At 40.6% G+C, this 18,153-nt stretch overlaps 1 protein-coding gene across 7 annotated transcripts in view; it reads right to left on the reverse strand.

Moving 5' to 3' along the window:
• The window catches only part of DCLRE1C (DNA cross-link repair 1C), a 47,874-nt gene that overhangs the window by 11,751 nt on the left and 17,970 nt on the right, over positions 1-18,153 (reverse strand). For all 7 annotated transcript variants that reach the window (XM_066384373.1, XM_066384372.1, XM_066384371.1 and 4 more), the window contains 4 exons: positions 16,920-17,056; positions 16,092-16,146; positions 11,754-11,842; positions 2,586-2,680 (listed from right to left, as the gene is read on the reverse strand). In XM_066384373.1, coding sequence (XP_066240470.1) covers positions 2,586-2,680; positions 11,754-11,842; positions 16,092-16,146; positions 16,920-17,056 — 376 coding nt within the window. The remainder of the gene's footprint in view (positions 1-2,585; positions 2,681-11,753; positions 11,843-16,091; positions 16,147-16,919; positions 17,057-18,153) is intronic.

Here is an 18,153-nt window from a genome sequence, read left to right on the forward strand (position 1 = left end):
ATCAATAAATAGAAAATAAGCACATGAAGAAAGCTCAACACAAATAGAGATGCAAATTGAAACTAGAACAACAGACCACTTTACCCCCACTAGAGTGGCTGCAATCAAAAAGATAATAAAAAGTGCTAGGATATGGAGAAACTGGAATCCTATATTGCTGATAGAAATGAAAATGATGTGTTCAGTTTGGAAAACAGTTTGTCAGTTTCTTAAAATGTTAACACATAGCTTTACTGTATGTTATGGGCTAAATTTATCTCCCTTCTCCAACCCCTACCAAATAATGGTTTCGTATGTGGAAGCCCTAAACCCCAGTTGGCTATATTTGGAAATGGAGTCTCTAAGGAAATAAAATTAAGAGTAGGACCCTTATCCAACAGGATCAGTATCCCTTATAAGGAAACATCAGAGATCACTCTCCCTCCACCCCCAATCCAAGGCACATGCACCCAAGAAAGACCATGTGAGAACAGACCAACATGGCAGCCACAAGCAAAGAGAAGAGGCTTCAGAATGAAACCTACTTTGTCAGCACCTTGATCTTGGAATTCCCAGCCTTCAGAACTATGAGAAATAAGTTAGTTGTTTAAGCCACAGTCTGTGGTATTCTGTTTTGGCAGCTCAGGCAGACTAAGATGCCATATAACCCAGAATTTCCACTCTGATGTTATACCTAAATAAATAAACTATATATCCAAACAAAAACATACACAAATATTCACAGCAACATTATAACTAAAAGTAGAAATAACCCAAATGTCCATCAAGTGGCAAATGGTTAAATGTGGATATATTCATACACTGAATAATATTATTTGGCAATAAAATGAAGTACTGATACATGCTACAAGATGGATGAAATTTTAAAACATGCTAAGTGAAAGAAGCCAGTCACAGAAGACCAGATATATGGTTCCACTAATATGAAATGTCCAGAAGAGGTAATCTGGAGAGACAGACCATAGCGTAGTAGTTGCTTAAGGCTGGAGGCAGTAATGGGAGTGACTTTAAATGAACACTGTTCTTTTTGGAATAATGGAAACATCTGAAATCAAATACTGGTGATGGTTTCAATTTTAAAAATTGATAGTTTAAAGCAAAAAAAAATAGTACTGTAATGTATTTGTGGAGTTTAAAACAAGTAAAATGTATGACAACAATAGCACAGACTGGGAGGGAAGAAATGGAACTAGACTGTTGTAAGCTTCTTAAACCATACTTGAAATAAAATATTTATCTTAACTCTTCATGCTGATGGGTTAAACATGTATACTGTATACCACTACAATAAAACAAAGAATTACAGCTAATAAGCCAGTAAGAGATGAAAAGGAATCTGTCAGTACTCAATTCAAAAGTTGGCAGAAGAGAAAGAAGAAATAAGGAATAGATGTAACAAATAGCAAGATGGCAAATTTAAACCTCACCATCTCAATAATTACACTAAACCTAAAATGGTCTAAGCACTCCAATTAAAAGGCAAAGATGATCAGATTGGCTATAAAAATCAAGACCCCAAAATATGCTGCCAATAAGAAACCCACTTTAAATATAAAGAGAGTTAAAAATACAGAGATGCAAAAAGATGCCATGTTCACACTAATCACAAGAAAGTGGAGTGGCATGGCTGTGTTAATAGCTAACAAAGTTGATTTCAAAGCTAAGAATGCTAGAAGGATAATAGATGAAGCAAAAAGAGAGAAGGGCAAAGAGAATGGCATATGCACAATTATGAGTGGAGATTTCAACAACTTTGAATTGATAGCGTAAGTAGAACAAAAAGCAGCAAGGATACAGAAGACGAACATTATCAACTAACTTAACTGGCATGTATAGACACTTCACCCAACAGCTTCAGTTTCCTTCTTGGTACAATGGAATGAGACACCTTATAGGTTTTTTTTGAGGTTTAGCTATAACATGGGAAGGACCTAGCACAGTACTGCCACACAGTAGGAGTTCAATAAATAGTATCATTATTATCTATGTTTTGGTCATGTATTAGCTATATGGTACAGTGACTGGCTCTCTGTGAGAGCAATGAAAATTCAGAATCCTAACCACAAAATCACATAAAACAACAGAGCTTTGCTCAGAATCTGATACCCTAATTTCCACATTAGAGTTTACCTATAATTTTCACTGGAAAATGAAAGTAGCAATGAAAGAAGGTAGAGAAGTACAGGGAAAAAAAAATTTGTACAAGCACTATGGATCAATCAGATTGGAAATGATGGCAAGAAAAGTTCCTGTTAGCATTGCCCAATATCTTGAAGGAAGTGTTCAAGGATAACAGCACAGCCTCTCCGTGTGGCCTGTACAAACCATGGGGCCTATTTCCAGAAAGCTGAGAACATCCAGTACAAGCACAGCTCTCCAGCACTTGTTTTAAAGCTGTGATGGAGATGGAACTCTTGGTTTTACAGGCTGAAGATAGGAAGGCTAAGCCCTTCCTGAGACCATGTGACAAGTCTGAGTGACAGTCCTAGGTCCACCTCTTCCCAATGCAGCTTTCACCAGAACAGAGCACCCTGAAAAGCACTCTTATAGGAAAACCACACCTCTGACCCTAGGGTCATTCTTACCAGACTCCAGGTGAGCTCTTCTAGCTCTCTTCAGTTTTCCAAGTGGTTTATACTTTGGCTCAGTGCTTTGAGAAGATCGGCATAAAGGCTTTAAGCTGAAATGAATACAAGAATTTTATTTTTCCTCTGGAATAGCTAGAATGTAAGCATCATTTACAGATATTAACTTGACCATGGGGAAAATCATTACTACTTTTAAGAACTCAAAAGCAATGTTTGATAATTAAAAATCACTTCAGGCTCTGGCCAGGTGGCTCAGTGGACAAGGCAGTAAGATCGCAGGTTGGACTCCATAGGGCATGTACAACAAGCAATCAAAGAATGCATAACTAAAGAACAATTAAGTGAAACAAGGAGTTGATGCTTCTTTCTCTACTTGCTCCCCCTTCCTCTCCCAAATCAATGGAGAAATAAATCACTTCAATATATAATAAAGTGCTAATACAACCTGGTGGGAATCTAATTGTAGGCTCAAAGGAAAACAAAACTCTTACAAGCTCCTGCACTGCAGAAAAAGAGTTCCCTATTCTAAGAAACTTAAAGTATACACCGATGCTTTCTGGCATTCAGGCAATACAAAATAGCTAGCTGTTTTCCTACCCTGTTTAATCAGGTTTACTTATCTCTTGCAAGAATCTCACAAATTTAATCACTTCTTTCTATAGTCTGAAAGCTAAGACCCTGTCAAGATAAACTATAAAAGGGTACAGAAATAAGATGTGTGGGTGCCCTGCCCTTTTATTATTATTGATTTTAATTTACTGTGTTTACATAGATTCTAGTGTCCCCCTGAAAGCATCCCCCAACCCCCATATTCCCTTCAACATCCCCTTTGCCCCTCCCTGAAACGCCCTCCCCCCCTTCCTTCCAGGATTATCCCATCCTATCATCCCCTTTCCCTCTGTCCTCTTTTCCTCTGGTTCCTTTGATCCCTCCTCTGTCTCAATTCTGTTCCTCAGTTCACATTGTTCATTGGATTCCTCAAATGAGTGAAGTCATATGATATTTTTATTTCTCTGCCTGGCTTATTTCACTTAACTATTTTCCAGGTCCATCCATGTCGCAAAAGGTAAGATTTCCTTCTTTTTAATGGCCACACAGTATTCCATTGTGTATATGTATCACAGTTTTTTAACCCACTTGTCCACTGACAGACACTTGGGCTGTTTCCAGATCTTCACTATTGTGAACAATGCTGCCATAAACATGGGGGTACATTTCTTCTTTTGAATCAGTGGTTTGGTACTCTTAGGATATATTCCTAAAAGTGGGATAGCTGTGTCAAAAGGCAGTTCCATTTTTAATTTTCTAAGGACTCTCCATATTGTTTTCCACAGAGGCTGCACCAGTCTGCATTCCCACCAGCAGTGCAGGAGGGTTCCCTTTTCTCTACATCCTCGCCAAGCACTTATTCCGTGTTGTTTTTGTTGATGAGCGCCATTTCTTCTGGTGTGAGGTGATATCTCATTGTGGTTTTAATTTGCATTTCTCTAATGATTAATGGTGTTGAGCATTTTTTCATCTGCCTATTGGCTATCTGTATATAATCTTTGGAGAAGTGTCTGTTCATTTCTTTTCCCTATTTTTTGATTGGGTTGTTTTTATCTTTCTGGTGTTGAGTTTTACAAGTTCGTTATAAATTTTGGTTATTAACTCCTTACAAGATGTATTGTCGAATATGTTCTCCCATTGTGTGGTTTGTCTTTTCACTTTATTCATATTGTCTTTAGCGGTGCAAAAGCTTTTTAGTTTGATATATCCCCATTTGTTCATCCTGTCCTTTATTTCACTTGCCTGTGGCATTAAATCAGCAAATATATTGCTGTGAGAGATGTTGGAGAGCTTACTGCCTATGTTTTCTTCTAAGATTTTTGTGGTTTCACGACTTACATTTAAACATTTTATCCATTTTGAGTTTATTTTTGTGAATGATGTAAGTTGGTGGTCTAGTTTCATTTTTTTGCAGGTAGCTGTCCAATTTTCCCAACACCATTTGTTAAAGAGACTTACTCCATTGTATGTTCTTACCTCCTTTGTCAGATATCAATTGTCCATAAAGGTATGGGTTTATTTCTGGGTTCTCTTTTCTGTCCCGTTGATCTATATGCCTGTTCTTATGCCAGTACCAGAAAGTTTTGAGTACAGTGGCCTTCTAGTATAACTTGATATCAGGAAGTGTGACACCTCCCACTTTATTCTTCTTTTTCAAGATTTCTGAGGCTATTCGTGTTCTTTTTTGGTTCCATATAAATTTTTGAAATATGTGTTCCATATCTTTGAAGTATGTCATTGGCATTTTAATACAAATTGCACTGAATTTATAAAGTGCTTTGGATAATATAGACATTTTAATGATATTTATTCTTCCTATCCACGGACATGATATATGCTTGTACGTATTTGTATCTTCCTTGATTTCTTTTATCAATGTTTTATACTTTTTCCGAGTACCAGTCTTTAACCTCCTTGGTTAAATTTACTCCTAGGTACGTTATTTTTTCTGTTGCAATAGTGAAGGGGGTTAAGTTCTTTTTCAGACAGTTCATTGTTGGTGTATAAAAATGCCTCCAATATTTGAATATTAATTTTATATCCTGTCACCCTGCTGAATTCATTTATCAGGTCCAGCAGTTTTTTGACTGAGACTTTAGGTTTTTCTATGTACAGTATCATGTCATCAGCAAATAATGATAGTATTACTTCTTTTCCAATTTGAATGACTTTTATTCCTTCTTCTTGTCTGATTGCTGTGGCGAGGACTTCCAGAACTATGTTAAATAAGAGTGGTGAAAGGGGGCACCACTGCCTTGTTCCTGATCTTAAGGGGATTGCTTTTAATTTTTTCCCATTGAGTATGATGTTGGCTGTGGGTTTGTCATAGATTGCCATTATCATGTTGAGGTATGTTCCCTGTATTCCCACTTTGCTGAGAGTGTTGATCATAAATGGGTGCTGGATTTTATCAAATGCTTTTTCTGCATCTATTGATATTATGTGGTTTTTCTCCTTCCTTTTGTTTATGTGATGAATCACACTGATTAATTTGCTAATATTGTACCAGCCTTGCCTCCCCAGAATAAATCCCACTTATCATGATGTATGATTTTTTCATGTATTGGTGGATCTGGTTTGCTAATATTTTGTTGAGAATTTTAGCATCTATATTCATCAAGGATCTTAGCTGCCTACAGTTTTCTTTCTTTGTGTTGCCTTTACCTGGTTTTGGAATCAAAATGATGCTTACCTCATAAAAGAAGCTTGGAAGTCTTCCCTGCTCTTGAATTTTTTGAAATAGTTTGAGAAGGATAGGAGTTAGTTCTTCTTTGAATATTTGGTAGAATTCGTCTGTGAAGCCATCTGGCCCAGGGCTTTTGTTTGTTGGGAGTTTTTTGATAACTGTTTCGATCTAATTTGTTGTAATCTGTCTGTTTAGGTTTTCTGATTCTTCCAGATTGATTTTTGAAGAATTATATCAGGGGTCCCCAAACTTTTACACAGGGGGCCAGTTCACTGTCCCTCAGACCGTTGGAGGGCCGGACTATAAAAAAAACTATGAACAAATCCCTATGCACACTGCACATATCTTACTTTAAAGTAAAAAACAAAACAGGAACAAATACAATATTTAAAATAAAGAACAAGTAAATTTAAATCAACAAACTGACCAGTATTTCAATGGGAACTATGGGTCTGCTTTTGGCTAATGAGATGGTCAATGTCCAGTTCTATATTTGTCACTGCTAGCCATAACAAGTGATGTGACGCGCTTCCAGAGCATGTGTCCCACATCACCAGAAGTAGTACTGTACATGAGCGACGCCACGCTTTGCATCTGCATCTGGTGCTCCTCTCACTGACCACCAATAAAAAAGGTGCCCCTTCTGGAAGTGCAGCGGGGCCTGGATAAATAGCCTTAGGGGGCTGCATGCAGCCCGCAGGCCATAGTTTGAGGACTCCTGGATTATATGTTTCAAAGAATTTGTCCATTTTACCTAGGTTGTCTAATTTTTTGGCATACAATTCTTCATAGTATTTTCTTACAATTCTTTGTATTTCTGCTGTGTCAACTGTTACTTCTCTACTCTCATTTCTAATTTTTTTTGAGTCTTCTCTCTTTTTTTCTTTGGGAGTCTGGTTAAAGGTTCATCTATCTTGCTTACCTTTTCAAAGAACCAGCTCATTGATCCTCTGTATTGTCTTTTTAGCCTCTATGTCATTTATTTCCTTTCTGATCTTTATTATTCCCTTCCTTCTACTTCCTCTGGGCTTTATTTGTTGTTCTTTTTCTAGTTCTTTTAGATGCAGGGTTGTTTATTTGAGCTTTTGCGAGCTTCTTAAGGTATGCCTGTAATGCTATGAACTTCCCTCTCAGGACTCTTTTGCTGTGTCCCATAAATTTTGAGTTGTTGTATGCTCATTTTCATTTGTTTCAAGGAGATTTTTTATTTTTTTTATCTCATTGTTAACTCATTTGTTATTTAATAACATGCTATTTAGTTTCCAAGTGTTTGAGTGTTTTTCAGTTTTTCTATTGTAGTTGACGTCTCGTTTAATGCCACTGTGATCAGAGAAGATGCTTGATATGATTTCAATCTTCTTAAATTTGTTGAGACTCATTTTGTGTCCTAACATGTAGTCTATCCTAGAGAATGTACCATGAGCACTTGAAAAAAATGTATATTCTGTTGCTTTAGGATGAAAGGTTCTGAAGATATCTATTAAATGCAGTTGATTTAGTGTAGCCTTTACGTCTGCTGTTTCTTTGTTAATTTTCTTTCTTGAGGATCTATCCAATGATGTTAGTGAGGTATTGAAATCCCCTACTATTATAGTATTGCTGTTGTTCTTGTCTTTTATGACCATCAAAGTCTGCTTTATATATTTAGGTGCTCCTATATTAGGTGCTTAGATATTTATAATGGTTATATCTTCCTGTTAGATTGCTCCTTTAATTATTATGTAGTGACCTTCTTTATTCCTTACTATAGCCTTTGTTTTAAAGTCTCTTTTGTCAGATATAAGTATTGCTACCCCAGCTTTTTTTTCATTTCCATTTGCATGAAATATTTTTTTCCAACCTTTTACTTTCAGTCTATGTGTATCGTTTGTTTTGAGCTGGGTCTCTTGTAGACAGCACATATATGGGTCCTGTGTTCTTATCCACACAGCTACCCTATGTCTTTTGATTGGAGCATTTAATCTATTTACATTTAATGTTATTATTGATATGTAGTTGTTTATTGCCATTTTATTCTTTAAATCTACATTCCTCTCTTACTAGATTTTCCCCCCTTTGTTCTGTTTACAACAGGCCCCTTAACATTTCTTGCAGCATTGGTTTGGTTGTAATGAATTCCTTGAGTTTTTTGGGTTGTTTTTTTTTTTGTCTGGGAAGCTTTTTATTTCTCCTTCAATTTTATGTTTTTGTTTTTGTTGAGTTTTTTTTGTATTTTTCTGAAGTTGGAAACTGGGAGGCAGACAGACTCCTACATGTGCCCGACCAGGATCCACCGGCACGCCCACCAGGGGGCGATGCTCTGCCCATTTTGGGTGTCACTCTGTTGCAACCAGAGCCATTCTAGCGCCTGAGGCAGAGGGCACAGAGCCATCCTCAGCACCCGGGGCCAACTTTGCTCCAATGGAGCCTTGGTTGCGGGAGGGGAAGAGAGAGAGAGGAAGGAGAGGGGGAGGGGTGGAGAAGCAGATGGGTGCTTCTCCTGTGTGCCCTGGCCGGGAATCGAACCCAGGACTCCTGCACGCCAGGCTGTCGCTCTACCACTGAGCCAACCGGCCAGGGCTCTCCTTCAATTTTAAAGTATACCCTTGTTGGATAAAAAAGTCTTGGTTGTAGGCTCTTGTTCTGCATTACTTTGAATATTTCTTGCCATTCCCTTCTGGCTTCAACTGTTTCTGTTGAGAAGTCAGAAGTCATTCTTATGGGGGCTTCTTTGTAGGTGATTGACTTCTTTTGCAGCTTTTAGTATTCTTTCTTTATCTCTTAGCTTTGGTATTTTAATTATGATGTATCTTGGTGTAGGTCTCTTTGGGTTCCTATTTAGTGGGATTCTCTGTGCTTCTTGAACTTGTGTGACCTTTGCCTGCATCAATTTAGGGAAGTTTTCAGCTATGATTTCTTCAATCAGGTTCTCTAACCCTTGTTCTTTCTCTTCTCCTTCAGGAACCCCTATGATGCAGATGTTATTTCTCTTCATGTTGTCAGAGCTCTCTTAGAGTTTCCTCAGCCTTTTTGAGCCTCTTTTCTTTTTGCTGCTCCGTTTCCATGTTTTCATTTATCTTGTCTTCTAAAACACTGATTCAATCCTTTGCTTCATCCAGCCTGCTTTTAATTCCTTCCAGTGTATTCTTCATTGTGATACTGTATTTGTCATTTCTGACTGGTTCTTTTTTTATTTCAATGTCCTTTTTGATGCTTGTTATCTCTTTATTTAGGTGTTCATTATGTCCATCATTGTTGTTCTAAGATCTTTGAGCATCCTAACAATCATTATTTTAAACTATATCCAGTAATTTGGTTATTTCCCACTTTTCTGAGGATTTCTCTTGATTCATTTGGATTGCATTTCTTTGTCTGCCTATCTTGTCTGTGTATACTCTTCCTTTGGGTGTGTTGTTTGTGTAGCTAGCTGAGTCTAGGGTTGGTATTATCTGCCTCCAATTTTCAGTTGTGTTGTTTCTAGGTCTTGAGTTGGCATCAGCTGTTGTTTGTAATCTGCTGTGGGCTACTTACTTATCTGCTATCACTATTCTTTTGGCTTTTCGTGTCGGTGTTTTCTGTGTCTTAGCTGGGTCAGGTGTGAGGAGCCCTTCCTTAAGCTACCACTCTAACAAGGGTTGTTAGGTCCTGAACTGATGCTCTCCATATCTGGCCGCTGGATGTTCCTGCCCTGGACCTCCCTGGCTGGAGCCTGGCGCAGATCAGTGGGGGGTCACTGCCTATGACTGGCTCTTATTAACCTTTTTGGAGCTATAAGTGATCCAGATCTTGTGGCTGCCTCTGCTGGACCCAGGTGCCATTGTAAATATTAGCTGCTCTCCTAGACTAGCTTTTATCTACTCTTGGCCTGGGGGAAGTTCCTTTAAAAGTTCAAGTTCCCCAGAGATCTGCTTTCTACTGCCTCTTATTACTGGCTACTTGTTGGGCTCAGTACTATAATTCAGTGATTAGGTATGGTATTAGTTGTGGCTTGCCCCTTAACCCCAGATGTCATTCTTTCCAGACTTTTTATTTTATTTTGTTTATTTCTTCTTTTTCAGCACTCAGAAGGGTGTGGTAACAGGGTTCCAGTGGGTGTGGCTCCTGTGCTGATGTGTGGTCTGTCCACCGACCTTGCCCCCGCTACTGCGCCTTGGGTGTTTGGGCTCCGGCCTCCGTGGCCGCTGCAGCTTACGCCACCCCTGGCAGGCCCACTTGCATCCGCTCAAACCACCTCTGAGGTCCTAGGGCGGGCCCACATGGCAGGCAGAATCACACGTGAGCTCGGACCTTCACAGCGGCCACTGCGGCCTCGGACTCCGCAGGTGGACACCTACATGTTAGGGCTGCTTCCACCGTCTCCTGGGCCTCAACCACTGCCAAGGGCAGGCCCACGCTGCTGACAGGATTACATAAGAGCTCGGACCTCTGCAGGCGGACCTGTGCACACCTGCTCTGACCACCTCACTGTTGCCTGGGCCTCAGCCACTGCCAAGGGTGGGCTCACACTGCATGCCAGATTGCACACGAGTTTGTACCTCTGCAGCCGCTGCCATGGTTTCTGCCTCCATGGGCTGGTCTGGCGCAGCCACTCAGACCGCCTCCGATATTATCCAGGCCCCCTCCGCCTCCCAGGGTGGGCTCGCGCCACTGGCAGGATTGCACGTGAGCTCGGACCTCCACAGTGGCTGCTGCAGCCTCCACAGATGGTCTTATGCGGCAGGCGGGCTTGTGCGCTTGCTCCGACCTTCTCAGGGGGCCACCATGTCTTCTGCCTCCGCGGGCGGGCCTGCATGTGCCCGCTCAGACTGCCTTTGCAGTCGGCTGGGCTCACACCATGGGCTTTCTTGCGTGCTCGCTCAGACCTCCACAGCAGCCACCGCAGCTTCCGCCTCCATGAGCAGGCCCGCACGCGTTCACTCAGACCGCTCTTGCCCCTGCAGCCTTGCCTCGCTGCCACCGGCCCACCCACCCCAGGCGAGCACTCAGCAGCATGGGGGGGGGGGGCAGTGTAGCTCAGACATCAGCACTCACTACCTGTGTCCCTAACATGCTACCTGCCTCTAAGCGCCTCTTTGTTCTGACTGGAGCAGGAGAGCCTCTAAAGGGGGGGTAATTTCTTCCCTTTGCTGGTATTGCCGTTCCCAGGAAAAATATTCACTTTAGATTTGGGGAATAATTCAGCCCAGGGGTTAGGGTGTCCATCCCTCAAAGTGTCTCCCCCTGTGCCCCCGAGACGACCCTCTCCCCTGGCAATTCCAGTCCTCCCAGCACTCCCCACTCCGGGAGTGCCAGCAGGTGGCTGTGAGTGAGGCTCTCCAATGCGGTCCCTTTATCATGGAGCCTGGGTCTGAGAGTTCTGTCTCTTCTCAAACAGTATCTAGGCTCCTTTCTCAGCCAAATACAGTCTGTTTGCCCCTTCCAGGCCCAGGGCTCTAGGCTGGGACTCTGGTTCTGGGGCTGAGGACCCACAGCTTGCTGGGCAATTCTCTCCACCCTGAGAGTCCCTCCGGGCTTCCGCTCGCTCCTGGGAGCGGGGCAGCCCTTTCCTACCAGTCTCAGTGTGGCTTCTTTGGTGGTCCTTGGCTATAGAATCCTCTTAGTTTAGTCCAAAGTTAGTCTTTTAAGATGACTGTTCTCAAAATTAAGTTGTAATCCACTTTGGTTCTGGGATGTGGGAGTTGGAACATCCGCCTACTCCGTGGCCATCTTGTCTCTCTACCCTGACCTTTACAACAGCCTTATTACCAATGGCTTCCTTATGCCACTTTCCCAGAGCCTTTAGGGTTATATATATGTAACATACTTACATGAAGAAAGCCATTGTGCTCACAAACAGAAACACCATCACAGCTACATCCACTTTAAGTCCTTGCCCCTGTTCTCAGACCCAAAACTATTCCCTGGATCCATCCCATTCAGTAACAGAAGATCCACAGGTAGGGACAACTTACATTTCTGTAACTTTATCCACAGTTGTACCCAATGGAATGACATTTGGATATGCATTTACAGGGCAGATGTAGTTCAAGAAATCTTTAATCTAGAATAAGGAAAATAAAATGAATCAGTTATCTCAACAGTGAAAAATCTAGTTTGAGAGGCAATTAAATGGAGGCCAGGGGACAGCAGAAAAATCATGGCTGTGGTTCTCAGTGCTTGGTGCATATGTGGTTCAGCTGGAGACTTCTTGGGAGAAAGAACTACCCAATGCTCAGGCCTCACCCCAAAGATCCTTTAACACTAAGCTGCAGTAGTCCCAGTCTTTGAGTGGTTCTCTTCCACAGTAAGGACTGAGAATCACTGATTGATGGGATTCAGAGACTCTGTATTTCTTCATATGACCTTAGTTTCCTCATCTGAGGTCGGTCACTCATATTTAACATGTGTCCTTCAAGTATGTTAGATTTAACTGAGTACTCAATACACACAAGAAGACAAGTTCTTAGAATTACACTTCTTTCTGCCTACATAATTGTTAGCAATACAAGGGAACTGCATCTTTGAGATTGTTTGATTTGTTGTAATAGTTTATTCTAATTTAAACAAGGACAATTACATGCAGAATTTCAGGAATATCTTGATTTTCTGCAAAGCTCAAAATGCTAAAACAGAGGAACTTGTCACTATTCCTCAAAACATCTCTACAATCCAGACAAGCTTCAACTTACTAGATCTGGTGAGCTTGGGATCTCAGTCAAGTTACCCAAAGTCTCTTAAGTCTTCAGTTCTTCACATAAAAGTATAAATGAGTTAAAATGATTAGCCCAGTACCTGGCATGGTTAAACATTCAATAAAATTATCCATTGCAAAGCTGATAATGACAACACAAGGATTTTTAATCCCTTCTGCAAATGGGGAGACTGAGGCATAAAATAATTATTAGTACCCAACTTTCTCATATAAAAGACCCAATCAAAAGACATAAGAACCCAGTAATTATTAACTTCATATTAAACTCAAACGTATACTTTAATTATTATGGGAAAAGACAGGGAGATCCATTCTTCAGATATTTTTATTTTCTTTTTCTTTTTTTTAAGTGAGAGGAGGGGAGATAGACTTCTGCTTGAACCCTGATCAGGATCCACCTGGCAACCCCTGCCTGGGGTTGATGCTCTGCCTGGCTGGGGCCATGCTCACAACCAAACTATTTTTAGTGCCTGAGGTGGAGGCTCCACAGAGTCATCCTCAGTGCCCTGCACTGACCAGGGCTGACATGCTAGAATCAAATGAGCCATGGCTTCAGGAGGGAAAGAGAGAGAGGGAAGGAGAAGCAGATGGTCGCTTCTCCTGTGTGCCCTAACCAGAATCAAATCCGGGACATCCACATGCCTGGTCAACACTCTACTACTTAGCCAACCAGCCAAGGCCCAAATATTTTCCATACCCAATTTATACTTTCAGAGCAGGTTTGCAAATAGAAACTATTTACCTGCCTTCAACCTGCATGATTTTACCAGAGTTGAGGCTAGTAAAAATCAGACACTTTTGAAGGGCATAAAGATTAAGAAAGTAAAGCAAAACCTATAACCACAAATGATTCACTTACTCTACTCAGAGATGAAGTGGCCACAAGGAGACAACACACCTGTTAGAAGGGTACTCTTTCCACTTGTACAACTTGATGCCCTTTTGTCAGATGCCTGCCTTAAAACATTCATTAATACAGTCCCTTCTCAATACTCATAGTAGTTATGTTCTATTAAGTCACCATGAACACTGAATTAGCAAACATTGAACAACTACTTCTAGGGGAAAAGTTCTTGTGAACCACTGGTCACAGTTTTGCCAACCAATCAATACATCACCTTATTTTATGTGTGATTCTGTTTAAAGATACCTTATTTAATATATATTGTTGGTTCATTAACATTGAACTGATGGCCAACAGCACTGTAACTTATGCCTGAATGACACTTATGGAACACATATTTTCCCCATAAGGCACATTCCAGCCTTCCTGCACTTAAGAATACCAGACAGCACGTCCGCACTATGCTTGGGGCCACTTTAAACAGTGAAATTACCAATGAAAGGCACAAAAAATATGGAAAATGGAGCACTAAATCAACTGCAAAAAGTACAGTTGTTTACACTGAGAGCTGAAACAAACGCAGAACGCCACCTCGTTCAACCTGAGTCAGGACTGTGCATGTCAGTGACTCCCATTTTTCACCACCATGCTGTGTGCAAATGACCAAAGAGCACTACTTGTGCCCACTGGCACTTACAAACAAATTTTCATGGGTAGGCAAATTTGTAAATAGGAATTCATCGGTAAGTTCAACTATATTTGGAAAAAACTGAAAGGAAATTATATTTAAATCTATATTTTTAAATATAGTTCATGTTCTAAAAATAGGATATAGGCATATTAATTAAACCAATTTTTAGGAAAGCCTGCCTCTCACCAAATACTGTGAAAGAAGCTGACTAAGAGCTCAGAGCAATCCTTCCATGTGTGTAGCAACTGGCTCTGAGCTAAGAAGAATGAGAAGAGAGGCTGCTTCATCTCTGCCAAAGTCACAATGAAATACATCATTAATTGGAGGTGATTTTATGAAGTCCCATGAAGGTTTATGCTTCCCAACTTAGCTACTAACTATACTGAAGAGGAAAAATAAAACAGGAGTAGACTTGATTGAAAAAGTAACAGGGAGGGCATCCTTTCCCCAGTTAGATGCCCTCCCTGTGGCTGAGACAGAAAGTATACTCTGTCAATCAAGAGGAAGGGACCCTGATGCTGAGCAAGTTGCCACACCAAGGACAGATCACCAGGAAGAGGCTCTGACAACAATCTAAGATTCAGGGGAAACTGATGAAGAAAACAACTAAATTACACCACCAACATTAATTACTTCCAAGCTACTCTCAGAGAACCTATTTGATCTGAAAATTAAGGTCAGTTATTTAATAAAAGGGTCACTGTGATGTTTTGGTAATATAATGAAGAATTATTTACAATGATTATGGCTCACTTGATAAGAATGCCACTACCTGGAGTTCTGGAGGAATCCGCTTGTCCCAGTCATTAACATGCCCACGGCTCCCTACTGCAGGGCTGTATCCATGTATCCCAAGTACAAAGTAATGGTTATCAGGGAAGTGGATCTTTAAGTGCAGAAATGGCAAAACTACAATCACATATGACTTAAAGTGTCACAAAAACCCTGCTTTTATATTCCTTTTTCTCCTATACATGAAATTATTGAATCTCTGCACTTGTCAGATGCTAGCATTTACTTTGCAAGTGCATGAGGATTTTGTAAATAAATTACAAGCATCAAGTTCCCATTCTGGCAGGTCTATTTTTCTATATAAAAAGTATACCTTAATTAAATCATCTTAAGCCCTCTTTCTAGTATATCCTCCTTAAGGGCTAATTCTATAGCTCAATCATTTTTGTTCTTCCCCACTGCTGAATATTCAGGACAATTTTTTTTCTTTTTTTTCTTTTTTTTGTGTGTGAGAGAGAAAGAAAGAGGGATAGACAGGGACAGACAGGAAGGGAGAGAGATGAGAAGCATCAACTCATAGTTGCGACACCTTAGTTGTTCATTGATTACTTTCTCATATGTACCTTAACTGGGGGACTCCAGCTGAGCCAGTGACCCCTTGCTCAAGCCAGCGACCTTAGGCTTCAATCCAGTGACCTTTGGGTTCAAGCCAGAGACCATGGGGTCATGTCTACAGTCCTGCACTCAAGCCAGCGATCCTGTGCCCAAGCTGGTGGCCCCACACTCATGCTGGATGAGCCTGTGCTCAAGCCAGAGACCTTGGGGTTTCAAACCTGGATCCTCAGTGTCCCAAGCCAATGCTCTATCCACTGTGCTGCCACCTGATCAGGCAGGACTGTTTTTTAAGTGGCTTTTTAATACAATCAAATTTTGGAAGAGACCAAGAATCTGGACATGAAGGCTGCCTATAATGAGGTTTTATCTGTAGTATTCCTTCAAATAATATTTATGATTCTTTAATGATAGGTGAACAGTACAAGTGAAGTAGGGACATTAAATTACATTTAGGAAGCAAGATAGAAAAAAAAACCCTTAATCATACATATATTCCTCAATGTTTAGGCTGAAGACAGATAATAACAGCAATTTCCTTTGTACTTAGTAAATGTAGCTTATTCACTGAGATATTTTCCCTGAACTTCTCTAAGAAAAGCCACAACAAATCTTTAGCAAAAAAAGAGAGGCCGCTGGAAGTCAAGAAGACTTGCCCCCAACCAGGAAGGCTGCAAAGCAGTTGGCAATAGGGTTATACCTGTATGGGATCCTCTTACCTCACTGTAGGAGGAGTGAAAAGAAAAACAAGCTCTGTATGAACTCTCTCCAGTCCTAAGGGAAAATGAAAATACAAAATTAACAGGCCACTTATCAAAACTAAGTGAAGTTCTAAATTTCAAGCCTTTCCATTTAGGCTATTCCAGTAAAAATACCCTACACTCAAGAGTTTCTTCCTGGAACACAAGAGAACTCTTTCCAGAAATATAAATACTCATAGGCATTCTGAACAGCCAATATTAAAATGTTGCCCAAAAAATGATGATCATCATGGTACCCTTCTACTTCACTAGGGGCTCTGTTCCCTCCGACATCGATCTGTAACTCCTTGCCAAGCAAGATACACTCAGTCTCCAGCCATCTTATCTACCCAACTATACTGCTCACAAAAATTAGGGGATATTTCAAAATGAATATGACATGATAAAAAAAATTTTGATTTTTTTATTCAACAAGAACATCAGAAAAGCAAACAAGTCAAAGAAAGTTGTTCAATTATGCAAATGAGATGCAAAACCAACTTTTATTTCATTGGTGAAAATGTACTCTACAAAAGGCTGAAAGTACTGGAGTATCTGTGTGTTCCCTGATCCCCTAATTTTTGTAGCTAGGCCTTGGAAAATACTAGCTGATGGTATTAGCCATGAGATAGGTTTGGAAGCAGCTTCTCTTTAGTTTAAACAGAGTTTAAATTTCAGAAATTATCTTCCACAATTATAATATATCCTCTTCTTGGGCTTAGGATAGATTTCATTTAAACTAAAATAAATCACAGTTTACCTCAAAGCAAGGTTTCTCTCAGAAGACCTATGGCATTGCTCTCTTACCTCACAATTACATTTGTTTTTCTGGTTCTTTCTCCAAACCACATCGTGGATGGCTTAATGCTGATTGTGTGAAGTGGAATTCTATTTTTGGAAGTAATTCCACAAGGTAACTTATTCCACTGAAAATATTCCTCTGCCTAAGGAAAAAAAATTAGAAATATAGAAAAGCAGTTCAACAGTTTCAACAAATATGTTTGTGGGCAGGGTCTCAATGACAAAAGAAATAGATAATGTAGTACTCCAGCCAGCTGGGAACTACCAATGTCATATGGAAGAAACCTATTCAAGACACAAATTTATGTCAAGAGGAAGAGGGGGAGGCCTGCCAAGGGAGGCAAAGAAGATCTCCTGAATCTCCTTCTCCCTTAGCTTTTATTGATCAGAAGCAGAACAGAGGTAACAGGATTAGAGAGAGAGGCTAGGTGATAAGGGGAAAGAATGACTAATGGCCATTTTGCTGACATGGAGAAAGGGCTAATTTGGGTCAATACATTCTTTTTCTTTTGTTAATTAACAAGCACAAAGGAAGGGGCAATCCAGAACCTCTAGGCTAATTTTCTAAAGCCCATTCACATGCATTCCTTTGTGTCTGCACGAAGGTCACTCACTCATACAACTTGGTGTTTGCATCCAAGAGACATTCACTCAGGGCTTTTAACTAAAGTTCCCCAATCCAAGTCATAGAGCAGGGGTCCCCAAACTTTTTTACACGGGGCCAGTTCACTGTCCCTCAGACCACTGGAGGGCTGCCACATACAGTGCTCCTCTCACTGACCACCAATGAAAGAGGTGCCCCTTCGGGGGCCGCATGCAGCCCGTGGGCCGTAGTTTGGGGATGCCTGTCCTAGAGGATTCAAGGTTAGATGGGTGATTCCCTACAAGATAAATTTTCAGACATGAAAAAAAAATGGAGACACGAGGAAACAATGAGAAAATTCCAAAGTGAGGAACTTCCTGCAAAACAACTGGCCTGGACTCTCCAAAAAATATCAATGTGATGCAAGAAAAGCAAAAGGCTGGAGATGTGAGCTACATCCAAAAAAGACTAAAGAAGCCTGAGTGAATGCAACACAGTTGTTCATTAAATCCCGGATTCCCTGCTTCCCCACCACAGGTTATAAAGGACACTGATGGGACAACCGAGGAAAACTAAATATAGACTATACGATACCCAACTGTGTCATATCCATGTTAAACTTCCCGAGTGTGGGAACCATATTGTAGTTATACAGGA

Source organism: Saccopteryx leptura, chromosome 5 (genome assembly GCF_036850995.1).
Source record: "Saccopteryx leptura isolate mSacLep1 chromosome 5, mSacLep1_pri_phased_curated, whole genome shotgun sequence".
Lineage (NCBI taxonomy): Eukaryota > Metazoa > Chordata > Mammalia > Chiroptera > Emballonuridae > Saccopteryx > Saccopteryx leptura.